The 25,567-nt window shown below is 42.8% G+C and overlaps 1 protein-coding gene across 5 annotated transcripts in view; it reads left to right on the top strand.

The window, feature by feature from the left end:
• The window catches only part of UACA (uveal autoantigen with coiled-coil domains and ankyrin repeats), a 91,184-nt gene extending 84,436 nt beyond the window's left edge, over window positions 1–6,748 (top strand). For all 5 annotated transcript variants that reach the window (XM_078079146.1, XM_078079148.1, XM_078079147.1 and 2 more), the window contains 3 exons: window positions 950–1,102; window positions 3,197–3,262; window positions 6,553–6,748. In XM_078079146.1, coding sequence (XP_077935272.1) covers window positions 950–1,102; window positions 3,197–3,262; window positions 6,553–6,624 — 291 coding nt within the window. In that variant the 3' untranslated portion in view covers window positions 6,625–6,748. The remainder of the gene's footprint in view (window positions 1–949; window positions 1,103–3,196; window positions 3,263–6,552) is intronic.
• The last annotated feature ends 18,819 nt before the right edge of the window (window positions 6,749–25,567 follow it).

The following is a 25,567-nucleotide window of genomic DNA, read 5'->3' on the forward strand; positions in this document are numbered from 1 at the left end:
GAAAGGAACTAAAGCTCAGAAAAGGAAAGGAAATTAACCAAGCTCACAAAGCTAATAAATAACAGATCAGGCTGATTTTAAATAAAGCCTTTGCTCTCTCCACTAGTCTGAACAGCCTCCTGATTTTTTTTCCCTCTTTAAGACAAAGTAGTCTAAAATCATACCTTCTTTTTTTTCAAACACATTTTTTTATTATTCTTATGTTCAGTTAGTCAGCATATAGTACATCATTAGTTTTTGATGTAGTGTTCAACGATTTCATTAGTTGCGTATAACACTCAGTGCTCATTACATCACACATTCTTGACAAGAACCAGGCACATAAGTTAATGCTAGACTTACATGAGCCATGCTCTCTTTTCAAACTTTGTAGGAGGCAATGCCCCATAAGTTCCTTTTTTTTTTAAGATTTTATTTATTTATTTGACAGAGAGAGACACAGCGACAGAGGGAACACAAGCAGGGGGAGTGGGGGAGGGAGAAGCAGGCTTCCCGCGGAGCAGGGAGCCCGATGCGGGGCTCGATCCCAGGACCCTGGGACCATGACCTGAGCCGAAGGCAGACGCTTAACGACTGAGCCACCCAGGCGCCCCGCCCCATAAGTTCCTATGTTTCGAATGACCTGGAAGAAAATCTGTAGACTTTCTTAAGTAGTTAAATATTATCTAAGAATAAAAAGACTGAGGTCACACTCCAATCTTAGGATATATATTTATTCTCAATTTGGTAATGCTTTTGTAAGGAATTTACTGAGAGGAATTTAATAGAAGAACTTATATATTGTATATACTGCTGTTGATCATAATCTTGACAATATTCATTCCTCAATTTTCTGGCCTATAAAGATAAATTGTGTGCCTCAAGGAGTGATTTTTGTGTAAAGGTGTTCATGAGAATCGAATAAGTGCATAAGACAGGTTTATCCCATACTTTTTTCTTTCTTTATAAGATAACGGAACTGCTTAATGACGTGGAAAGACTCAAGCAGGCACTCAGCGGCCTTTCACAGCTCACGTCCCCGAGCGGGAGTCCTGGCAAGAGGCAGAGCCAGCTGGTCGACACCCTGCAGCAGCAAGTGAAGTCCCTGCAGCAGCAGCTGGCTGTGAGTAGCTAGCCCTCGGAGCCTTCGTGCCCATGTGTGCGGGTTCACGTAGTTGGTAAAAGTTTATTTAGAAATCACATTAATCTGTGGCTGCGCTCAGGTCCAGGAAGGTAACCATTTTTGCCCAAAGTTACTTGTACTCGTGGTGTATTGGGTGCCTACAATATGCCAGGCATGGCCCTGAACACTTTGCTTACTTTGACCTTGATCTTCATCACCGCCCTACAAGGTTTTATTCCCCCGATTTAATTCTTTTTTTTTTTTTTTTTTTTAAGATTTTTATTTATTTATTTGACAGAGGGAGACACAGCGAGAGAGGGAACACAAGCAGGGGGAGAGGGAGAGGGAGAAGCAGACTCCCCGCTGAGCAGGGAGCCCGATGCAGGGCTCGATCCCAGGACCCTGGGATCATGACCTGAGCCGAAGGCAGACGCTTAACGACTGAGCCACCCAGGCGCCCCCCCCCCCCCGATTTAATTCTTAAGGAAACAAAGATGAAAATACGTGAGGCCTAGGGACATGCAGCTAGAATTTAATCCTGGGACTGGCTGACTCCAAATCTGGTATCTTTCTAACTCTCTCAAATATTGGTCCACTCAACTTTTAAAGGAGGTGTTCTTTTTTTTTTTTTTTTAGAAATAATATTTTATACTTACAAATAAAGGTAGGCATCCCTCTGGTTTTATATCTCATGTATTAAAAGAAAACATCTGGAAATATATATATTCATATATAGGTATCCTATATACATATATGTGTCTCCTTTCTATGTCAAAGAAAGCAACTGGATTGAGAAACTGAAGACGGGAGCTCAGTTCTAAACTCCTCCACTTAAAAGCAAGTGACATAGAATATTCCCCTTAATCCTTGGCCTCCTTACCTGTAAAGTAGGCCAGTAAGAACAAATTACTTATTTGTTTGCTTTTTTAATCAGATGAGGTAATATAACATGCATGGAAATACTAAGGAAAACATATCCTGCTCAAATGTAAATTGTTGCTAATAATTTCCAATTTTAGATGAATTGGTTAGGAGTTGTTTTTGAATAGAAGAAAGCTATTTTTTAAGGGTTCATTTTATTAACACCCCTGGCCTACAAATTAATGATGACAAATTACTGATTTGGATCTTATCAAAAGGATATGGTAGTCCCTTCAATAATTGGAAATATTGGTTTATTATTTATTATGTTCATGACACTGTGCTAAACACTGTCAGGGAGAGAGAGAGTACACAGTTTTTGTCCCAGGGAGTTCTGGGTAGGTAGAGAGGCAAAATACAGATCCACGAAAAGTAAAGTAACAAGATCAAAAATATCAAATATAGAATTGAGAATAAGATCCCAGATTCTAAGGGATTATGAATTCACAGGAAGGAAGGATCACTGGTGTGGTGGGAGCTAGTTAGAGAGGAAGGAAACAGCTGGCCTGAACCTGTAAGGTAGATGGTGTTTTGGTAGGTGAATGGAGCACAGAGAATCTTTCAGGCAAGGGAAATCGTAGGGAGGAAGGGGTGGAGTGGAATGCAAGAGGCATGCCCACGGGGCAGTGAGAGGCTGACTAGCCTGGCTGGTCGCGGGAGCTGTATTTGTGGCGAAACTGCCAAGCCTGTTGAGAAGCAAGCGCATGAGTCTAGATTCTCTTTTATATGGAATGAAGTTTCTCCCAAGGTTTTTGAGCCAGAAGTGGTATGAGCAAAGAGAAGCATGAGAGGAGATAAAATCTGGAGGCAGGGAGACAAGATGAGAAGCTTTTGCAATAATCCAAAGTAGAAGTTGATAAGTGTCTGGATGATCTCGTGGCATTAGATGTGAACTGAGGCAGTAATTTCATGGTACCTAGGACAAGTGGCATTGCTTTCACTAGGAATGTTCCCACACGTTGATTAGGAAAGTTTATACTACTGTTAACGCTATGAAGTTTTGCATCTGGTGGGTCCAAGGTGGTTTGTTACAAGGTGTGGCAGGAGCATAACATGGTGGGAGCACAATACTGTTGTGTAGCGTCAAGCCTGAAGGTGGCGTTATCACAAGCCTCCATGTGTTTGAAAACGTGAATGCTGATCTCTGATCTGTCCGTCTTTCCACATTTCTAGGACGCTGACAGACAGCACCAAGAGGTGATTGCAATTTATCGGACACATCTTCTTAGTGCTGCACAGGTAAAAAAAAAAAACTCTTCCTCCTTTGGAAAAGATTTCATTTTATTCTTTTTATTTCTAAGAATCCTTTCAATTTTATTTTTTAAAAATTCCAGTATAGTTAACATACAGTTCTGTATTAGTTTCAGATGTACAATACGGTGATTCAACACTTCCATACATCACCCGGTGCTCAACACAGTTGCACTCTTTAATCCCCATTTTAGAGAAGACCATTTATTATTTTCAAGTAAATTTATGTGAAAGTCATTGATGTGTAAAGTAGTTGTATCCCATATGCTTATTTAAAAATAATTGTGTTTCTTTTAATCATGGCTTGTGTATCTCCCACAGAAATTTACAAAGCTATATGGTAACACAACATCTTACATTTAGTGTTCTCTCCATCTGCTTGTCACTCATTTTATAGACAGTTTGGCAACATATGATGGCAGCGCATGTTAATGGTACTGCTAGCTGGAGATAATGCCTTGACATCCATACCTGGCTGTCAGCTAAAGAGAGTGGAAAGGACTTTACTGTTTCTCAGGAGTATTTCTTGAAATGTAGGAAATACTATAAAAGTGCAAAAATGACAAGGGGTGCACAAAATTGTAAGAGTATAAGAAAAAAAATTGGTTCTGTTAGATTATCAATAATATTTATTTATTGAGGCTTAAACTCAGTGAAGCATAAGATTAAGAATTCCCTTCTTTGGGGCTATAATGAGAAAGCTTTCTTTAGAAAAATAAGAAAATGTTTAGCATATGAAGAATACTATACTTAATGCTCTGTAGAAACCCTATGATCAGCTTCTCCAAAATTCTCAGAATAGATTTTTCAGGAAGACGTATTAAAAGACAATGTTAGAATGGCAGGTGAGATATAACAGGACTTGTTTAGGATTTGAAGTGTCAGCCCACACTGTTTTTGTTTTGTTTTGTTTTGTTTTTAAAAGGTGTTGAGATGAGAGAAAGCTTCCAAGAAGGTCATTTTTTAATAAAAGGAACTAGGTAAAATAATAAAAAGGAAGAAGGTTTACAGTGTCAAATTCTTAAAAGTCAAAAAGCCTTCCTTTTCTATAGGAGATGCAGGAGAAACAAATGGAAAAGAATGAATGGTATGATTGGCTGCTTTCTTTTGAGGAGCTAGAAGATGAGCTGGGATTTGAAAGTACAGTTGACCCTTGAACAGTGGGAGGCAGGGGTGCAGACCCTGCATGGTTGAAAAATCTGCATATAACTTTTGATTCCCCCCAAAACTTGACTACTAATAGTCTATTGTTCACTGGAAGCCTCACCAGTAATATAAGTAGTCAGTTAACACATATTTGGTATGTGATATTTATTAAATACTTATTATATACTGTATTCTTACAAAAAGTCAGAGAAAAGAAAATGTTATTAAGAAAATCGTAAGAGAAAATACATGTATAGTACCATATGGTATTAATAAAAAAAAAGAAATCTGTGTCTATGTGGACCCATGGTTTGAACTCCTGTTGTTCAAGGGTCAACTTACTGCAATTGTTAGAGAAGACAATTGATGGACAGCAGAATAGGAACTTTAGGAGGAAAATGGTAGAAAAGTGTAGAAGATGTGTGTTAGAGAGGATGAGGAACTCATTCAGGTCTGATATTGGCCAGAGGAGGAAGAGCATGCTCTCGCCGGAAGACACTGCAAACTAACGAGCCTTTCAACTTTGTCTAATGTATGCTCCAAAAGTTGAAATTCTACTGACTCCTAATGAAACATAACAAAAACAACTGGCATCTGAAATAGTCTTGCCTTCTGGCATCATAAAGTTAACTAAGAAATTCAGTTTAGTCAACTATGGCTAATGTTTGAAATTTAATCATCCTGCTGTTATAGAAACAGATTTTGGAAGCATAACTTTTTATATTAATAGGAAGTGTTATGCTGAAACCTATTCAAGTGTTCAAGCAAAGAAAAAGGGGAAGAGGGTGTTTTAAGCCTACCATATTGACTCGCATTTAATCAACCTCTTGCCATCTTTTTAAGTTCAAAGTGTTTCTTCCTAAATATAAATGGCTAACATTCATATAAAAAGATCTCAACCTCATTGGTAATGGGTAAATGCAAATAAACAAGGAGGTACCATTTTTCACCTATGGGATTGGCAAATATTAAACAGGACGATAGTCTGTAGTGTTGGCCAAGGTGTCTGGGAAATCGGCATTTATACCCGGTTGGTGGCAGTGCAAATCGTTACAATGCCGGTAGAGGGAAGTTTTGTAGTGCTTAGCAAAATTAGCAATTGAGCCTGCTTTTGACCCAGCAATTTCTTCTCGAGGAATCTGCCCATAATGGGCGACACTGGGGTGCCTGGGTGGCTCAGTCATTAAGCTTCTGCCTTCGGCTCAGGTCATGATCCCAGGGTCCTGGGATCGAGCCCTGCATCGGGCTCCCTGCTCAGTGGGAAGCCTGCTTCTCCCTCTCCTGCTCCCCCTGCTTGTGTTCCCTCTCTCGCTGTGTCTCTCTCTGTCAAATAAATAAAAAAAAAAAAAAGATGGGCGACACCTTAAATGGCCATCATTGGGGGAACGAGTAAAGAAACGATGATATATCCGTACACTGGAATAGTATCCAATAACGTAAAATAATTAGGGATACAGGGGCGCCTGGGTGGCTCAGTTGGTTAAGCCACTGCCTTCAGCTCAGGTCATGATCCTGGAGTCCCGGGATCGAGTCCTGCATCGGGCTCCCTGCTCAGCGGGGAGCCTGCTTCGCCCTCTGACCCTCCCCCCTCTCATGCTCTCTCTCTCTATCTCATTCTCTCTCTCAAATAAATAAATAGAAAATCTTTTAAAAAAAAATAATTAGGGATACAGCTGGGGAAAGACTTTGCGACATTAGGTGAAAGGGCAAGTTGCAAAATCGTACATGTGATCCTACTTAGGATAAGAATATAAGTATGGAGTCTTTTTCATTGATTACTTTTCTAATTACAAAAACATTTCTCAGCAGGAGCAGGAAATAAAACAGCTTTGTAGCTGACTTTGCTTATCTATAACTCATGCTGCCCCTATTATCTGAGCCGTTATGAAAAGAGGAAAGGAGAGGCGTTTGTCCATCCGTCTTCTGATAATAAGTGTTGAGAGCAGCTGGTCTGTACTACTTTGAAGCTTACTTTCTTTCCAGTAAATCCTTTAGAATAGCACCGTGATGATGAGGCTTTAGCATTTGGTGAATCACAACCACTTAGGCCCTGTTTCAAAGCCTCGGTCTTTCGAATTCTTGTGTAAATGAAGATGACATAAAATGTTTCTGCCTTTCTTCTTTCTCTCAAGGGTCACATGGACGAAGATGTGCAGGCGGCCTTACTCCAGATCATACAGATGCGGCAGGGGCTTGTGTGCTGACAGCAGTCCTGATCAGCCGGGGTGTGCTTTAGCTGTGGTGCTCAGCATTCCCTGTGCAACCCCATGGCCTTCCTGGGCCGCCTTGTGCTAGGATAATTGAAATAAAATATATTTTGTTTCATCAGCAAGTTTTTTTTTTAATTAGATGGGTATGTTACTGAGTTTTTCCTTATCAGTTCAAATCTTATATTCTATCTATGTTAATTTTACAGTTAGGCAAACAACCTAACACTGTCTCGGATGGGCTACGTATATTTAAGCTGTTGAGTCCCTAATAAAACATAAGCCACCTTCGTAGGTCCATACGAAGAAGGGTTAGGCTGAAATAATTTTTAAAGATTTCTTTCAGGGAAATTAATTTGGTAAGCGGATCAAAAGATCTTTCAGGTCTTCAGTTGAGCCATGAGACCAAATGTGATTTTAAGGAATGCATCATAACTTGGCTGGCCGAGTTGCATTTTTATTGAAGTAACTTCATGAGTGCCTTTGACTTCTTTTAGAGGTACAGATTTTTTTCTTCTTACACTAGTAACTTTTATGCCCCTTTAAGTACATTTCTTTTCATAAAGTGGTGTGCAGTGCTAAATTACATTTAGATTAAAAACAGGCAAGGGTAGAATGTATTAGGAATTTATTTTAAAATGGTCTCATAATATCTACAGCAGTATCTTAATTTTCACTTGTGGTGATTTCTCTCGCCATAGTATTTAGAGAACTATGATAAATGGTATGCTAGATTTTTCAAAGTGTCAAAAATTTTAGGCTTTTTAAAGCAATTACTTTTACATTTGCTACTATAGTAATGAAACATTCATTATACATACATCCTCCAAATGCTTTGTACTTATTTATAGGAAAATTGCACTAATAAAATTAATAATGTGAAATGCAGTTTTCATGCAAAATTAGAGAACTGATTTTAGAAAACACATTTTTCAGGTTTTAGATGAAAGTACAATAATAGAGTAAACTGTAAGAATGTAGATCACAAGGAAATAATAAAATTGACCATGTATTAGTAAATACTGTATTGTAACCAACCATTTTTATTAACTACATCTCATTAAGGAGAGATTATATGTTTTGCTATTTTTATTAATATTTCGTTTACCATTCAGATCGAAGATTACTAATTTGACTGTTAGCAAATAAACTGAACAAATGAATCCTTTCAACCAAGTTTTCTTTTAATTGCAAAATGTGCCTTAGCAGTAATCTTTGAACATCGTGAACCAGATTTCTTTTCTTTTCTTTTTTTTTTTTTTATGCCCAACGTGGGGCTCGAACTCACGACCCTGAGATCAAGAGTCACATGCTGCACCGACTGTGCCAGCCAGGCGCCCCCGAACCAGATTTTTGGGTTCCAATTTTGTATAATAACAAGGACAAAGAGCCATCAAAATAGCTTCTCCCACCAGAAACCATCACATTTCTTCAGTATAGAAACAACAGTGAAAAGTCAGAATTGGATTTATTTTTAATTCTTTAGATAGTTTACATGAGCAGTATTTGGATTCTTTAATTTGTATATTTACTGTTGTCCTTTGGCATGACTTCTGTTTCATGAGTCTTATTTAGGTCTTCTTTGAAGCTCTATAGCAGAGAACGTTCTTTACTGAATAGTCACATTTCAGTGTTGTATTTTCCTTAATAGAAGCGGGAGGGGAACCTCATGTGTACTTTATTTTGTCTTCAATCACCAATAAAATGTGGAATATTGTTTTGAACATCCTCGTAAAAGATTTACAAGGTCATTTATGCCATGTGCCACTTTTGAGAATTTGGTGTCGAGCACGAAGGGGTCCAACGTACAGATGATGTTGCCCATTTTCAGTCTGCCACATAGAGTGGGGGAGCAAGTGGCCTCCTTGAATTAATCCCATTGTCTCATTCACCCACCTTTTGATATCAAAGGCAGAGATTGCATTTATGACACTGAAGGCTAAAGCTTCTTAGATAGTAAACAAGTGGAATATACAAGAGTGGGTGATGCTGGTCTCTCTGCTGTTCTTTGTTCAGAAAAACAAGGACATCTGCAGGAAGATCAGCTGTGTCAGAGATGGGAGTGCTCTCTAAAAGAATCACCAGATTTCTTTTGGTGTGCGTTCCTTTGTTGAAAGCTCTATTACTCTCCCACTGTTTCATTTCATTCTTATCATTCCTGCTTTGTTGGGAAAGCTCATTCTTTTTGCCGGAGGGTCCATGTTATAAAGAACTATGAAAACTGAATATTCATTCAACGAACATCTTAAACTTTAATATTACAGTGACTTTATTCACTAGCTATACCTGCGCCGTTCTATAACTCCGGATGAATGTAGCTTAATCTTTCTGATGGCTTGCTTTTTATTTCAACCTTTGCTCTTGACCCTAGCCAAATATTCCGTGGTTTAAAACTCTCTTATGCGTCGGATCTTTGCTGCTTTAGGAATCTTGCTGCTTCAGAACACGAGTGCTTTTCCCCCCAGTGTTACCAGCTTTCCTAAAAACTGTTCTACACATGCTTCTTACCTACCTGAAGGGTTCCTGTTCTTGGTTTACTCGTTTCAAAGTAGAAAAGGGTTTCAAGTTCATTTTTGGTGCCCACGATGACGAGGTGTATCAGGGCCTGCTCACATAAAGCTAAACCTCAGGTGGCAGTGGCCAGAAGCTTCTCTTGACATCCGCTTCACCACAGTAGAAGAACTCCTTACTGCCTCTTCATTCTCCTCATCACTGGACTCTGCAGCCTCACGTGATCTTTTTTCTTCTTGCAAGTTCTGTGCATCGAAGTAATGGCAGTACCTTTGGCACCAAAATAAGGATGGAAAGAGACTTGCCTGTGATGAGCATGCAAAAATATGGTGGCACATGCCTGCCAGAGAAGGAAGAGCCTGGGCCTCGCTGCTGGCTGCTACATGTTGTGCGTGATACTCAGCAATGACTGTGTTTCAGGAAGGAGGGGAAAAAATGGCACCGTAAAATATATGGTATACAAAATACAACATGGAGAACGGGCATCTCCACTCCCTTTCATTCAGTGATCCCCCCAACTAAACTGGATCCGAGACTTTGTTGTTAGAAGTTCTTTCCCAGTTCTGGGCCTTGGCTACTTGAACAAGACTGCCTAGATTAGATCTCTCCGGGTAAATAGTAACCTGCGTCTTAGCACGGCTTCTGTTTCTGGCCACATACAGGGGCCTCTGCCTCACGAGAGTTGTGATGGTAAGAGGTTTAGAAAAAAACCCAGAAGCTGCAGCAGTGGTGGCATTCCAGGGAAGCTCCCTGGGCACCGAGAGCCCTTGTGGTGAGCATAATTGGTCATGTGGCATGACTTATGCATTAGAGGGCATGTTCATTATTTATGCCCGCATGAACAAACATCGGTGATGAATGGATACAACCAAAAAGGGAAGGTTACAAAAATGTCATATGTAAATGAGAAAGAGCCAAGACTTGCGAGGATTGCTTCCCCAGTAGTTGTGTGTGTGTGTGTGTGTGTGTTTGTGCACCTACATACATACTTGTATTCTACTCCATGATATAGTAGAAGAGACGTCAATAAAAATAATGCCCATTATAATTGATATTTGGCATCAAATTGTTGTACTGAATGGGCCTGATTTTTATATTTTTTTTTTAAAGATTTATTTATTTATTTGAGAGCGAGAATGAGAGAGAGCACATGAGAGGGGGGAGGGTCAGAGGGAGAAGCAGACTCCCTGACGAGCAGGGAGCCCGATGCGGGACTCGATCCAGGGACTCCAGGATCATGACCTGAGCCGAAGGCAGTCGCCCAACCAACTGAGCCACCCAGGCGCCCTGATTTTTATATTTTAAACAGCTTTGCAATTTGTTTTTTAAGATAGCAGTCCTGGGAATATTCTGAATTCAGGAAAGAGTTTAGAGAGGTTATTGCCTTCTTAATAATTTAGAGTTTCTATTGCCCTGCCAAGTCAGAAGATTAACATTTAATAGAAAAAAATTATATATCTATAATTCAGTCACGGCTATTCGATCAGATGGATTTTACATTAGGTGACAAAGATGGTGAGCATTTAAGGACCATTAAGCTACAGGACTCTCTTATTGGGTTCTGAGGCCTCTGAGTCCAGGTCCTGCTGCAAAGAGTATTTGTTTCATCTATACAGAACACATTAAGGATGGGAAAAGGGCATACATTTTAAAAGAAAATAAGCCATGAAAAAAGTGATTTTCCACATTGTGAACAGCTACTATATAGATTCAGTCTGATTTTAAACTAATTAGTTTTGTTCCTCATTAAGTGGCTTTCTTAGAGGCTACAAGAAGATGGTGAAGGCCACTTTAAAAGTGGGACTTGCAGGAAGTCCAACTACTTGGCCACCCTCTCTTGGTATTTCACTTTGAGAAACTACGTTTCCAGTAGTTTCCAGGTCGCTCTAGATCGTAAAGGATTTAAGTTCGAAAATGCCTTCTCCGGGTGGTCCTTAAGGACCATGAAAGGAAAAAAAAAAAAGTTACTTCTAATAAGTCTTTACTTTTTTTTAGTGATGCCCAAATTATCAAAGAGGGGATCGACTCTTGAGACCCACTGGCCTATGGGGAGAAAGTCTGCGCCATCCTTTTTATTAAGTGCTTGTAACACAGTTCACATTATGGCAATTAAAACATGACAAGCAGTATCTTAAGCATTATAAACGTTCCTTACTCTTCTTGCCATTCCCACCTCCAAAACCCCAGGAAGAGTATAAAAGCAAATAGATGTAGGGAGGATGTAGGGATGGAGTTCATATCATTTGTAACTTTTCCCCCTTGCAATGTCCAAACAAATGGTGTGATTTTTCTTTCTTGCTATTCTAGGCTTTTTTTAATTGCCTCAGACTAAAGTGGCGCCTTATGGGCTGCTTCAGAAATTGTCTTCAGGATTTAAAAATGAAGCCGATTCATATTCAGAGTCTTCCTGCTAAAATCTGTTAAGCCAAAATAAAAAGGACTGCTACTTAGATTTCTGTTTTCCTCATCCTTGCTGCAAACATTGTGTCACAGGAGCTGTGCGTTCCCATTTATGCACAATTAAAAACTCTTCTCTATACAAATGGGGAGGGCTAAACCATCATGGCAGGGCTGCCAGCACCAGTCCTGAGGACTGAAGTGGGCGCGCCTCCATCGAATAAAGGGGAGCTGCTCTCTTGAGCTTGGAGGCTTTTTTTTTTTTTTTTTTAAGTGAATTGTTCCAGTTGGCCTTAATCCCTAAGCAATATGGCTCCTTGAAAACCATCTTTATTCATTCACACCAATTGACACTTTAAGAAATTCCTCCAGCTACTGTTCATCTAGGTCTAAATATATCTGTTAGAGTTGAATGCGTTTAAGCGGATTTGCAATCTGTGATTATCCAAAATACTATTCATTGTCAATATTTTTGGTGTGCCATAGCCAATCTTGTTATTATAATGTACATAACTACTTAACGGCGGCAGAGCCCAAATACATCACAGCGATCGGGATAACCTGAACGGGGGCTTTTCTCCGACGCCTCGCTACTGTTTTGGAACAGCTTGTGTGGTTCTGAGCATCGGAAAGAACTCCTTAATAAGCTCTTGCTCCCCTTCCAGACCCTTTTGAGTAATCTCGCCCTCATGTTCTAAGTAGAGAGCAGTTACCAGGACGACAGAGAATTTGAGGAAGATCTAATTGTGATCTGCTGTCTAACCAGAATAAAGAGCTGGTGCCTTGAATTTACATTCGAGGTTCCCAAGCAAATGTCAATATGCATATTTATTATTTTTGCCCTGCCTCATTACAAAAAGGAAATTAAGGTGGCTTGCACTGTTTTCCTTAATATGGGAGAGGAGAAGGGGGATGGTAAATACCAAAAGGAGAGGAAAAATAAGCAGTAGCTTGGGACCCAGAAAACATGTCAGAGACACCAAAACATACCGCTCTCTTCTCTGGAGCTGGCCTCAATGTGGTTCAGCTTAAGCCGGCGCAAGGACTGAGCACCACGTACGTGAGGCCCAGCATCCGGTACAAAGAGCGCGGTTGGCCCTGGTTCTCAAGCCGGTCCTGCGCAGCCAGTGGTGTTCATCTCAAACCGGGGTGTGCGCTCCCTCCGGGGCACGCTCAGTGGGATGGACAGTGTGCCTTACTAAGTGCTTCCATCAGCCTGGATGGTAAGAAACGGAAGCTAGTTTGGGATAACCTTTTTAGTTTGGAATAATTTATAGCCCATGAGATGACTGAGTCAGCAATAATGGCCCACATTTGGGGTCCCTTTAAGTCCATGAAGAAGATTTTTTTCCTCTCGTCTTATTCTCGATCCCCAGATGTTTCCAGCAAATTTCTAAAGTAGAGGTGTGTCTGGTATTTTTTTTTGCTTTCCTTTCTGCTCCCTCTGCATTCATTACTGTGTCCTTTCAGGCCCCCTCTGTTCTTACCACACCCTGGATCCTCCTTTGGCACCCCCTCATCCAGGCCTGCTGCTTGCGTGTTCCTGTTTCCCTTCATCTCCCCCTCGTTCCAAGATAGGCAAGAGGGCCGTTATTTGAGGCAGGTATTAAAAAACAGTATGACCAAATTGATTCACACGTTGTACATTATTGATAACCGGCCAACTATTATAAACGAATTTTTACTTTAAAAAAGCATGCTTAGCTCCCAGTAATGTACTAATTAGAGAATCTTAGGGGAATAATAAAATTAAGGGGAAATCACATTTTAAGGGGTGAGGATGAAAATTTGCAGCAGGTGGAGGAGGCCTTCATCATTGCTTGAATTATGCTCACCCCATCTTCACAATTCCCTCTAAACTGCTACTACTTTTCAGAGAGTCCTCCCTCCCCCTATATTTTTGATGAAAATCTCTTCTTTAAAGTATATTAAGAAGTGGACATTCATTGTTCTCTTGACCACCTAACATATGAACCGGCTTGGTATGTTTAGGGAATTGTCTTATGAGCCTTAATGAGATGAAGAGAAGAGATAGCCACCCACTATAGAGGCTAAAAATGCCAGATGTTTACTTTTCCCTGACATCTCAGGATGGAGGCACATGACCCAGGCCAGGTCATCTTGCCAACTGCGCCCTCGACTTTGGGGCATGAAGTGACGGTAAGAGGCAGAGGTGATGTCTTTCTGGTAGTAGGGACAGTTGGGTTTGCTCCAAGATCAAGTTCCTGGTGCAGAGATGGAGGTGGCCCAAAGATTAGCATCTTTTGCTTGGTTGGGACAGCTGCTGTTTTCTCCCCAGAAAGACTTTGGAGTATGATTTGGAAGCTCTTTCTGTCTGCTTGGGCCCAAGCCTGGTCTCCTGCCTTCTCTGTAATTCAGTGAGCTACCTAGTACATTCATAATAAATAATAAATCCCCTATTTGGTTAAAACAGCCAAGATTGGTTTCTGTTTCTTGCAATTAAGAACTTGAGCCGATATAAAAATTTCCCCCTTATCTCCAAAGCAAAGTATATTCAATTTAGAAACTTAGAAAATACAGTCAGGAACAAGGAGAACATAATTTGCCTCAAACCCAGATATAAATATTTTTAATGCTTTGGTAAAGTATCTTTTCTAATACCATTGTATGCGTCCAGTCCAAGGAAGATGGTGCTGTAGAAAAATAATGATACAGGATTTTTGGCAGGGGGGGGGCCACTTTATTCCTTGTCCAGGGAATCCAATAAATAAGCTTCCTACCCTTGTCTTAAGAGCCTGGGGTTAAGAGTGCTCAGTTGAATAGGACTGTGTGGACAGGAATTGCTTTTAACTCCTGTAGCTAATGAAAGGATCACCTACAAAAGGCTTGTTAACTCTTTGCTGTGTAGGTTGACAATTTTTGCCCTCTAATTTTGTCAATTGTGCTTAACTTTGTCTTTTCTCCCATTCAGAAGTTTAAATTTTGTGTACAAATTTGGCCATCTTTTGTGGTTTGTAGCATTGGTCTCATGCCTTAAACATCCTTTGCCAACACATAGATGTACATTTTATCTAGTGCTTTTATGGTATTATTGGTTATATTAAATAAATAATCCGCTTGGAATTTGTTTTACGATATCACATGAGGTAGAGATTCAGTTTAATTATTGTTTATATTGCTATCCAGTTTGATTAATTCAATTATCTTTTATCTTCAATGCAGTAATTTGTGTCTTCGCTACTGATTTCTAATGCTACCTTGGGAATGTGCTAAATTCCTATCTGGGGCTGTTTTATGACTCTTCGTTCTGTTTCGTTGGTCTACCTATCTTTTACCTCCACTTCAAAATCTATATGTTCCCTCAAGTTCCAAATCTTTCTGCAATTGCTCTTGGGGAAAATAAAAGACAATCTTGGGTAAATAGGCAGGGATTTGGGGGAACCTATCAATTGGGGATTGCCACAATGGAAAACTCTGTTCTTTAATGTGGGCAGGGAATGGAATGTTCTGGTTAATGCAGAATTCTTGTAAATAAGCAATTGTGTTGAAGTAATCTGATTTTGACTTTGAGAATTCACAAGGCCTGCCAAGACCTTATGGTATCTCAGGGTCATCTACAACACCACAACACTAATTATCATTATGCTATAGATACACTGCTGTGCTCATTAAGAGAGTCTGAGCAGAATACTGGATAAAATAGAATTGACTATATTTTCTTTTTGGATGCCAGGAGTGAAGTGAGTATTAGGGTCCTTGGAGACAGAGGACAAGTCTATCAGTTGTCTATGTAAATTACCACATCCACACGAAGCTGATGAATGGACTTTGTGAGTTAGAACTATTATAGAATGCTAGCTAAACAATCATAAACAGTTGGTCGGTAATTTAGAAAGCCAGTTCCCAGAGGAGGGAAAAGTTTCCTTGCAGGGGAGTCAAGGGGACCTGTTTGGATTTCTATAGCACATCACAGAATACCCCTGCTTATGCTCAGTTCTTTGAAGACCAATCTGTACACGTTTCCCACATTGGTAGAATTGATTGTATCGGAGGAAAGCAAATGAAAACCCATACATGGGCTGGTAAATGAGGGAGCCAGGGCATCTGTATCTTCTATCCTAGCCAAACTGGGCCCATGTCATTGCCCTCATCGTCCTGGGCTTGCGTGCCTCCTTGCTTTGCCCATTTTATCCCATCTCTTGAAATGATCTCCTACTCTATTTCTTGCCATTATAATTCACCTAATTCTTCAAGGACAACCCAAATCCCCTTTTGGAAGAGTCTTTCCTTTTTTTTTTTTTTTTTAAGATTTTATTATTTACTTGAGAGAGAGAGAACACACAAGCAGGGGGAGTGGGAGAGGGAGAAGCAGGCTGCCTGCCGAGCAGGGAGCCCGATGCAGGGCTCGATCCCAGGACCCTGAGATCATGACCTGAGCCGAAGGCAGACACTTAACCGACTGAGCCACCCAGGCTCCCCTGGAAGCGTCTTTCCTTTTATTCTCAACTCAAGATGTTCATAAAACATTTCTTGAGTCATTGCCATGTATCCGAAAGGCGCTGTCCTAATTGATGGGGTGGATATCAGTTTCCTATGGCTGCTATAACAAATTATTGTAAGCGCAGTGGCTTAAAAAAAGAGAAATTTATTCTCTCACAGTTTTGAAAGCCAGAAGTCCAACATCCGTTTTACTGGCTTTTATCTCCTAAACCAAATTATAAACTACAGGGCTTAGGGGTACTCAGAAAACTTTGAATCTCTCCAGCAGTGGCTGTCCCAGCCCAGAGGCTTCCACTTGAATAAGTGAATGTATGAATAAAAAAGCAAATGAAAATGATCTAGAGAAGAAGCGATGAGTGAACAAAATATACTTCAAAAATATATTAACTTTCCCATACTGCATGAAGCCATTTATATAACATTCTCAGAATGACGAAATTACAGCAATGGAGAACAGATAGCCGTTGCTAGGAGTTGGATTTAGGAGTGGGGAAGTGATTAGAAAGGGATGGCACAAAGGAGGTCTCTGTGGGGGTGGAATGTTCTGGGTCTTGACCTCAGTGGAAATTACATAGTTACATGGATCTACACACACACACACACACACACACCATAAATTGATCTGGAACTATACACACACATTTTACCAACATCAAGTCCCTTTGAGACTTTACTGTATTTACCTAAAGTGTAACCGCTGGAGAAAACTAGGTTAAACAGTAAGCAGAACCTCTCTGTATATCTTTAAAACTTTTGGTGACTCTGTAATTATTTCACAATGTTAGAATCATAAAAATAAATTCACTTTGTTCTTCAGAAAAGTAAGCAATGACTTGCAGAAACATATATGACAAAGTGAAAGTAATTACATGAGGAAATTGGGGGTTCAGATAAAGGTAGGGGTAAAGTCCTCCTATCATAACTACACTTAGCCTGCAAAATCAACTCTGAGCTTTCTAAAGGCCAAAGGAAAACTAGTCTGTTAGGGTTTTCTGTCCCCCCGAGCTACTTCTCTAATCCAGAGGACAGCGCCATTAGGACCTGGGTGAATCAAAGGGCCTTTTCTGTCATTTTGTGTTACATCAAAAACATTGGCCCATATCAATCCTTTCTCTTCTGTGTTGGGACTGGGATGTATTCAAGAGCTTGGATGGCCCCATTTTTGCCATGGATGTGACGGTCAGCAGGAAAAGCCAGGGCCCATGGTGGAAAAACTAGCCCAGTAAAATTTCCAAAGTGCAAAGCTTGCTGAGATTCTTCCAAAATGACACTTTATAGAAGAGTTTCATGTCTTGGGGAGAGGAATTAACTGTAAATCAAGTGAAGGGTGTCTTTTAAAGATTAGTGGGCTCAGTTGGAAGTTGGGCTTGCCTTTCTGTAGAAAGTCTTTTAATCTTACTGGACACTATGTATGTGCGTGTGTGACCACATTAGGTAATCTCTAACACACTTAATGATGAAAATGTATACAGTTTGGTGAAATGTACAGATATAAGCGCGATTTGATGCTGGGCCCTGGGTATGCTCCTGATTGTTGGTGTGACCTTGGATAAATACCTTAACTCCAGTATCTAGACCTGAATGGAAAAGAGATGCTTTGATTATTACAAAAGTACTTCTCAGCATAAAAGTTTTATGAGGTTCTTCTATTCCTGGAGCGATTGTTGGTTTGTCTTGGCATTTGGACCAATCATGCTCTTACTGTTCTCTCTGAATTATGGATTTCAGGTTGCTTTTTCTGACACTGTTTGGTTGAGATGTATGTGTGCTTGCATGCATGTCTATGAGCCCTTCACCACTGGTGTTATGCAGTCAGTCCTTGCTTGTGTGCATTAACCAAGGGAGGAAAAATTCAGGGGAGAAGCAAGCCGCTACAGATATAAGAGCTTCTCTCCCGCCTCTACAATTGTGGCTGGGAGACAAGCCGTATGAAAGAAGGAGAGATTAAAGCCAGAGAGTTCACAGAGCTCACCAAGGAAGTAGCAGATTGATGCTGGAAGCAGACTCATTCAAAAACGAGTCCACAGTAGCTCAAAGCGGCTCATCATTTCACTTCAGCCCAGAACTCTGTTGGGGGCTGGCCCTATGTCCTGAGCCACTAGGCCGAGAGTTAGAATGAGACTCTGCTACTGCCCCTTAGAAATTATGTATATAGTATCCACCAAGGATTTTAGTTACAAGAGCAGTTGCCTCATTGAAGAATAAATGTCATTTATTGAAAAAAATATAAGGAAGCTCATAGAATCCCTGGGAAGATGGAAAGACAAACGTGAAGCCTATGCAGCCAAACCATGTTGTCGAATTGGTTCAGTGTAGATGCTGCTGTCATTATCACGCAGCGCCTGGAGCTGGCTGCACCTGCCTGTGCGAAATGGGAGGGAGGCTGGAAAGCGGGTCCTGGGCGTCGTCAGCACCGTCTCAGTCTAAGACTCATAGGGTGGGAATTTCCCAGTCCTAGAAATGGGCTCAAATTCTGGGAAGCCAAAAATCAAACAAACAGAACACGAGTATCCACTAACTTCCCTTTGGTGTCCAATACCTTAACACCCTGTTCTAATACTATGTATTTACTATGTATACCATTGTATACTAAATGTAAATGCATTTTCCAAGAAAATTCAAGCCTTATGAGATGGGAGCTGTATGTCCATGCAACCAATTACATAACAGGGTGAGGCAGCAGTTGGCTGGGTGGCAGCTCCGAGAGCCCCCCAGCACATGACTCACCTGGGTCCAGGTCCTGACTGCCACATGGTGCCATTTTCGGCAGGCGTCAGCTCCAGCTTAAATATCAAGGGGATGATTCTGGATTCTGCAGCAGGAAGGGATCCCAAAACAGGTGCCGTGATTCAAAAACTCCGCCCACTTGGTTGGTTCCCATGTCATTGTCTTGGTCTGGAAGGAATACCAATGATGGAGGAGTATACCCTCTACCTCTCTCCTTTACCATCAGGGTAGCCTCCTGTTCCCCTGCTTGGCTTTGTCCTCCTTCCGTGTTCCTCAGTCCTGCTGCAGAAGCAGAAGATAAGTTACGCCTGCCCCCATTCGAGAACAGAGGTTAGGCAGAGGACAGAGCAATTATTAATTGTGCTATATCCAGGTCTGCATCATGTGGTCATGTGTTACTATATATTAATATCATTCCTTCTTCCCACACATTTGCTTCAAAAACAAAGTATGACAAAACAAAACTCCCCCCAGTCTTAACTCTCATATGATACAAACTGCATTCATCCATTTGTCAAAGGGAGACCACCTAGCATCTCATAAGGACTGTAACCAGTTCCCAGTCCACCTCCCAGGTCTCTGGGGATGTCCTCCTCTTCCAGTCCTGTCACATTCTTCCCACAATTCTGTGACCTGACCTAGAGACTAACCTGTAAACTAACTACCCCAGCTGGGGACAATGGAGCAAAGACAAGAAAATGAATCACAACCTACAAATGCATACATAGACTGGAAGAAAAAATGGGTAGCCGCTCTAGCCTTAGTTTTTGCAAATGGACCCAAGGCCAGAATTGGTGTTTGTGACTTTTCTCCTCCACAATATTTAAGATTCTCTTTGCCTTCAGCCAAAGCCTCAGTTGGATTATTTAACCAGGAAAGGTGATCCAAACTTTCATTTCCGAGGGATCTGAGGCTAATGACCCTTTGTCTAGGGAAGTGCTTGTCACTGGTGTGCTGGATTTATCTTGTCCTGCCTTATGAGAGTAGACTGGTAAATTTTCGGCCATGGAAGGAGTCGCTTGTTAAAAACAGCCATGATTAAGAATTAAATTATATAAAATCACAAATAAATTATATTAAAAACGATGTGATAAATACCCCCAAACTCATCACTTCCTAATTATTTGTCTACTCTCTATCCTTTGGAGATCATTTATATCTTTTATATACAAGGTAGAAATGCCATATAATGGTGTGCTACTGTTCGTCTTTTCCCACTTACACATTCCCCACTGCGGTAATGTCATATTGCTAGCTTGAAATTGGCCGAGGTCGGAGTTTTTACTCTAAGGAAACAGGCAAACGCTACAATCCTACCCCCAGCTGTAGTTTCTGTTCATTTTTACCATTGATCATTGCTGTGTCAAGAGGAGTCCCATGGGATCTTCTAAGATCCATCTTTACTTTTCTCCTCCTGCCTTACGGAGTAGCTCGGTCTCACCACCACAGTGGCGTGAGGAGGTGAAATGGCCCAGTATTTGAAGCCATTGTTTTGTCTCCTGATGGAAGTATTTGTCTCTCAAGACTGAAAGCTTTCAACCAACAAAGCGAACATTTTGTGAGTGGGTCAATACTGCCATGATACTGACGAGCACGCTCTGGTTCCACACCCAGGGCTTGGTTCTGGGCGCCATGTAGCGGTTCCAGTTCAAGACATATATTGTGTCCTGTAGATCAGCGCCCTCACCTCAAAGGTGGTGTTTGTCCAGCGATGCTGCAACTGGAGTTTTCAATAGGTGACTACGCCCTTCTGTAAGGCCAACGGCCCTTGGGTGATTTGGTACATGGTAAAAACTAATGAATGAAGCCCATCGACCAATTTTCCAATTTTGTGGAAAAATGAGTTCCTTAGAAGCAAGGCTGTCTTTGATATGAAGTCTGTGTAGAAGGTGAGTCTAAGGATGGCTATGCTGGCAGGAGCATCATGGGCACAGGAAGGAAATCCAGATGTGTCTCAGTGAGAGCAAAGCATCCCCCTTCCTATATGGCGCTGTATGGTGTCTCAGGTTGGTCACTGCCGGCAAGTGGAGCCCATGAGATCAAGAATGTAGGGATCAGGGGCGCCTGCGTGGCTCAGTCGGTTAAGCATCTGACTCTTGATCTCAGCTCCGGTCTTGATCTCAGGGTCAGGGAGTTCAAGCCCCACTGTGCATGGAGCCTACTTAAAAAAAAAAAAGAATGTAGGGATCAAAGCTTTTCATCCTTTCACTTGGTCTTCACCCTTAAAAAGAACCACTTACCTCATAGTCCTTGAATTTCTCAGGCTTTTCACACCGCTCTCTGTCAGTGGCTCCTCATGGCCTTCAGACTGCAATCCAAGTTCATTAGCATGGCTGTTCTCGGTTGGAGCCCCGTCTGCCCCTGCAGACTCACATCTTGCCCACTTCAGCCCCAGCCAGGCAGCCGCTCGCCATATTGAATGCTTTCTTCCCCAGCAACCTGTCCCAAGCCCCTCCACCTCCCTGCTTTTGCACATGCTCTTTTTTGTGACAGCCACAAAACATCCCGGAGCCGATGGGGAGGGGATGTGGGGCCTGTGAGCTCTGCTTGCCAGGGCCAGGGAGAGTGGAGGACACTGTGCCCCACTCCGCCCCAGGATTGTCCTAGTGAATGAGACCGCGGGCTGCCCCACTCTGCCAGGGCCCCCAGCTCGTGCAAAGACTGCCTGGGGCTTGTTCAGGACCTGCCTCGGGGGAACAGCCACGAACCTCACTTGGTCTTCCAAGGCCTCTGGGCCCCAGTGACTCCAGGGGATGGGCTGCGTAATGAAGGTTCACCAGAGCTCACACTTTGCATAGATGTTTGAGTGTTCTCTCTCTCTCTCTCTCTCTCTCTCTCTCTCTCTCTCTCAGCACTTAAGGAGTGTGCGTAATGAGCATGTGGGGGTAGCAATAAAATCTTGGAGGCCTAGGGAATCCCACCTTTTCTAGAACATTGCCAGCTCTGGGCCAGTTACTGCCAGTCCTTTTCATTGGGGGACAATTACCATTACAAAGCTTTTTTCCTTATGTTGACCTGAAAGCACCTTCCCATGACATCCCCCTATTGGTTCTGAGCCTAAAAGAAATGCCATTTCCTGGCTGGAAATGGCATGAACCTTTTTTTTTTTTTTTTGACAGCCACACTCCATTATTGATTCTTCTTGGGCTTATTACCAAGTAAAGCCTTTAGGACTATTTTCAGAGGCAATGAGATCAGGCCTCTCATAATGTGAATATGCAGATAACTGAGAACAAAGTAAGTATGGGATTTCCCAATGAAACCTGTCAAATGTGGTCCTTTCCCAGTTGGTTCCAGCACTGTGGGAGTTCAGCTTGCTGCCAGACACATTGCAAGCGGGCAGGAGATGGCAGGAGAGAGCCAGGAACGACCAGCATGGCCTCCAGGACTGTGGAGAGGGGCAGTTCTGCAAACCAGCTGGTGGGGAGAACGCGGGAACCTGGGCGAAGTGGCCCCTGAGGTTGGGAGCAGGGCGAGGAGGAGGCTGCTCATGGACTCTGAGCAAGGTAACCGGAAGAGGGGTGTTTGCAGGAACGGAGAGCGGGCAAGGCAAAGGGGAGAGAAGCAGGTAGCTGGAGAAGGACTCCTGAGCCCCACGTGGGGAACACAGGCTCAGGGATCCCCGAAGCCAGTCCCCAGACCCAGAGGCAACCTACAGGGGCAGTGAGAGGGGGATGCGCCAGTCAATCAGGTAACCTACGTGCAATGGAACACTTTGCCCTGATTATAAAAGGTATTTCCAAAGAGTTTTAATGACACAAAAATGTTCAGTTGAAACTGAAAATGCTGCTGTTGACCCAATTATGTAGTAAATATCTGTGGGCTGTGTGTAGATATACTATGTACATGTATGAATGAGGGAATATTCTGAACACACATTCTATATTGAGAGAGAAAGAAATTAATCAAAAAGTTAACATTGCTTATAGTTTCTAAATCTGCCTTGGAGAGCAGATGCTACTTCTATAGCTAAAAAATTACAGTAAATGTCATCGAATTTCCGGTTTTCAAGAATTAGGGCACAATGACTGGATGATAGCACTAGGATCCCTGCTTGCTACCTGGAAAGTGGAACTGACTCAGTTTAAGGCAGGTATCCATCATCCAGGTGGTGTGTGTGTTCATGTGCCCATCAGCTGTCTATCAAACACTTAGCATGGGCCAGGCACTCTGCTGGCGTGGATGGATACAAAATGAAGAAATCATTCTCGTGCTGCTATGGCTACTTTGCTGGCCACCCGTTGTATACCAGGGCTTGGAATAAATTCCCGCACACAACACGGAAAGGGTTAAGGGGCAGACTTTATTGGGAGAAACACACAAGTCAAGATCAACAAGAAGAGAGAGGAGGTCTCCATCTTCCGAACATCCCACGGAGTAGCATGCTAGGCTTGTCGGATGGAGGAAGGCAATTGTCTTACACTTGGGGACCTCGGGGACCTGTGGGAGTTTCAGGCAGCCACAGACCCTCTTGCTGGAGCAAAGGGGCTCCTGGTCCCATAGGAAGCTGAAAAGAGGAGGCCCCAACAACCCAGAGCAAGCTACTGGGGTCCGTTTCTCATGATCCCCCTTGTACCCTGCAGACGCCATCCTGGTTCTCACAAAGCTCCCAGCATCTCAGGAAGACAGACAAGGATCCAGAAAACCACAGTCCACTGGCATTTTTAGGTCTCCCCGAAGAGCTGCCCAGATTCTGCCATGGCTCATCATTTGAGCCTGCCAAGATTTTTTGAATGTAGGCATCCCAAATCTGCTGTCCCTCATGGCTTTGGGTCATCAGCACAGTTGACAGACATGTTCTCAGTGTCTTCATCCCACTGGCCTAAGGAGCCAGCCTCTCAGCGGGCCCCCTGAGGGTCCTCAGGGCTGATTGGATCCATGGGCACCCCGCTGCCTCAGCCAGCTGTGAGTCTGCCCAGAGGTGCTATCAGCTCACTTCACCCCTTTCTAGGCCTCCAGGCTTCTCCCCTTGCCCACCCAGCCTCGTGTAAGTGGACTACCTCCAGGGCCTGCGGCCTCCAGTCTCTCCCTCTCTCCAGGCCCACTGCCACCCTGCAGCTCAGACCTTCTTTGCCTATAGCCTGAACAACCACCTCGGTCTCCTAGTGGGTCCCCTGGCTTCTCACTTCTTCCTCCTCCTCCCCATCTTTCATTCAGTCAGCATCATCTTTTAAATAGACATCTGATTAGAATATCATTCAGCAATAAAAAGGAACAGACTGCTGATTCATGCTCCCACACGATGAACCTCAAAACACCACGCAGAGTGAAAGAAGCCAGAGGCAAAAGACCACATATTATACGATTCCATTATAGGAAATGTCTAGAAATGGCAAATATATAGCAACAGAAAGCGGATTAGTGGTTGCCTGGGACTGGGGGTGGCGATGGGGATTGACTACAAATGCACACGTGGGACTCTTTGAAGTGATAGAAATGATCTAATACAGGATTATGGTAACGTCACACACTCCTGTAAATTTACTAAAAATTATTGAATTGTACACTTAAAAAAATCTGGCATATATACAGGGCAAAGGGAGGAGTTGATGAGGATGGATGGGGCAATGTTCTGGTGTGTTCTAGAAAATTCTAGTATATTCCACTGTGTTTGATCATGGTGCATTTATGAATAAGATTAATGTTACAGTAATTCTTTACATCAGGAAAGAGGTGTTTTTTTTTTTTTTTAACCAAAGAGACAATACATATATTCTTATTTTAAAAAGATCAATCTGATCATGATATCATCTGCTTAACAACTTCCTTGAACTCTGTGCTGGCATGACTCAATCAAGGGGCCTTACCATGGCATTTGGTATCCCCTGCCCTGCCCCCAGTCGTTCCTCCTTAAGAGCCCTGCACCCCAGTCCCACTGGCTTGCTTGTGGTGTCCCCAGCCCAGAGGCATGTTCAACCTTCATCTCTGCCTGGTGTCCTGGACACACTTCCATTCATCTGTCCATGGCACCTTTGCTCTGGTGGGATTGGTGGCTCTTTTATCTCTGTTCTCATATCCCCTCCATGAAAGCACACATCCTACGGTGAGCAGCCACCTGCCTCAGTCTCCTGTACCAGAGGATAAGCTCTCAAAGGGACCGCCTGTGTCCTGTTCATCTGTGCAGTCCCAGGGCACACCGGGGGCGCTCAACGGCTCACTCATTCATTCAACAGTCACCCATTTAGAGCCGGCTCTCTCAGTCTTGGCACTATGGGCGTGTTGGGACAGAGAATTCTTTGTTGTAGGGGGCTGTCCTGTGCCTTGTAGGGAGTTAAGCCTCCCTGGCCTCTGCCCACTAGATGTCAATGCACCGCCCCCCCCCACACACCCCAGTTGTGACCACCATATATGGTCTCCAGACCTTATACGTCCCGGGGACAGAATGCTGGTTTAGAGCCTTTGGTGGGACAAGCACCGCTCTTGCAATCTTCCCTACGCTTCTAGAGCATGCTGGGACTAAGGGCCGAGTGCTGCAGCCCGCTCCTGGTTACCACTTGCCCGCCTGCCCCCAGCGCCCAGATTGCTGGTCGGAGCCCAAGCCAGCCTCCCTTACGCCGGCGGGCGTGAGTGTTAATCTCTCTGGACTCTGTCTTCACCTTTTATGTTTTAGAACGGTCACCTTGATAAGAAAGACAGGAGTGACAGAGGTTCTCCTTTCTCCCCGTCACTCACGAGGAGCCCACTCTGCCACAAGCACAGGCTTGTCCCTTCCTCCTTCTCCAGCTCCTTTGGGACAGACTTGAACAAAACCCTCTCCACTGTCCTTGGGCTGTTAGCAAGTCGCAGCGCATTCTGGGGTTTGGCCTTCCGATGCCAGCCGCTCGGGCTGGGGCTGGGAGCCTCC

The sequence above is a fragment of the Halichoerus grypus genome, chromosome 8 (genome assembly GCF_964656455.1).
Source record: "Halichoerus grypus chromosome 8, mHalGry1.hap1.1, whole genome shotgun sequence".
In the NCBI taxonomy this organism is placed as follows: domain Eukaryota; kingdom Metazoa; phylum Chordata; class Mammalia; order Carnivora; family Phocidae; genus Halichoerus; species Halichoerus grypus.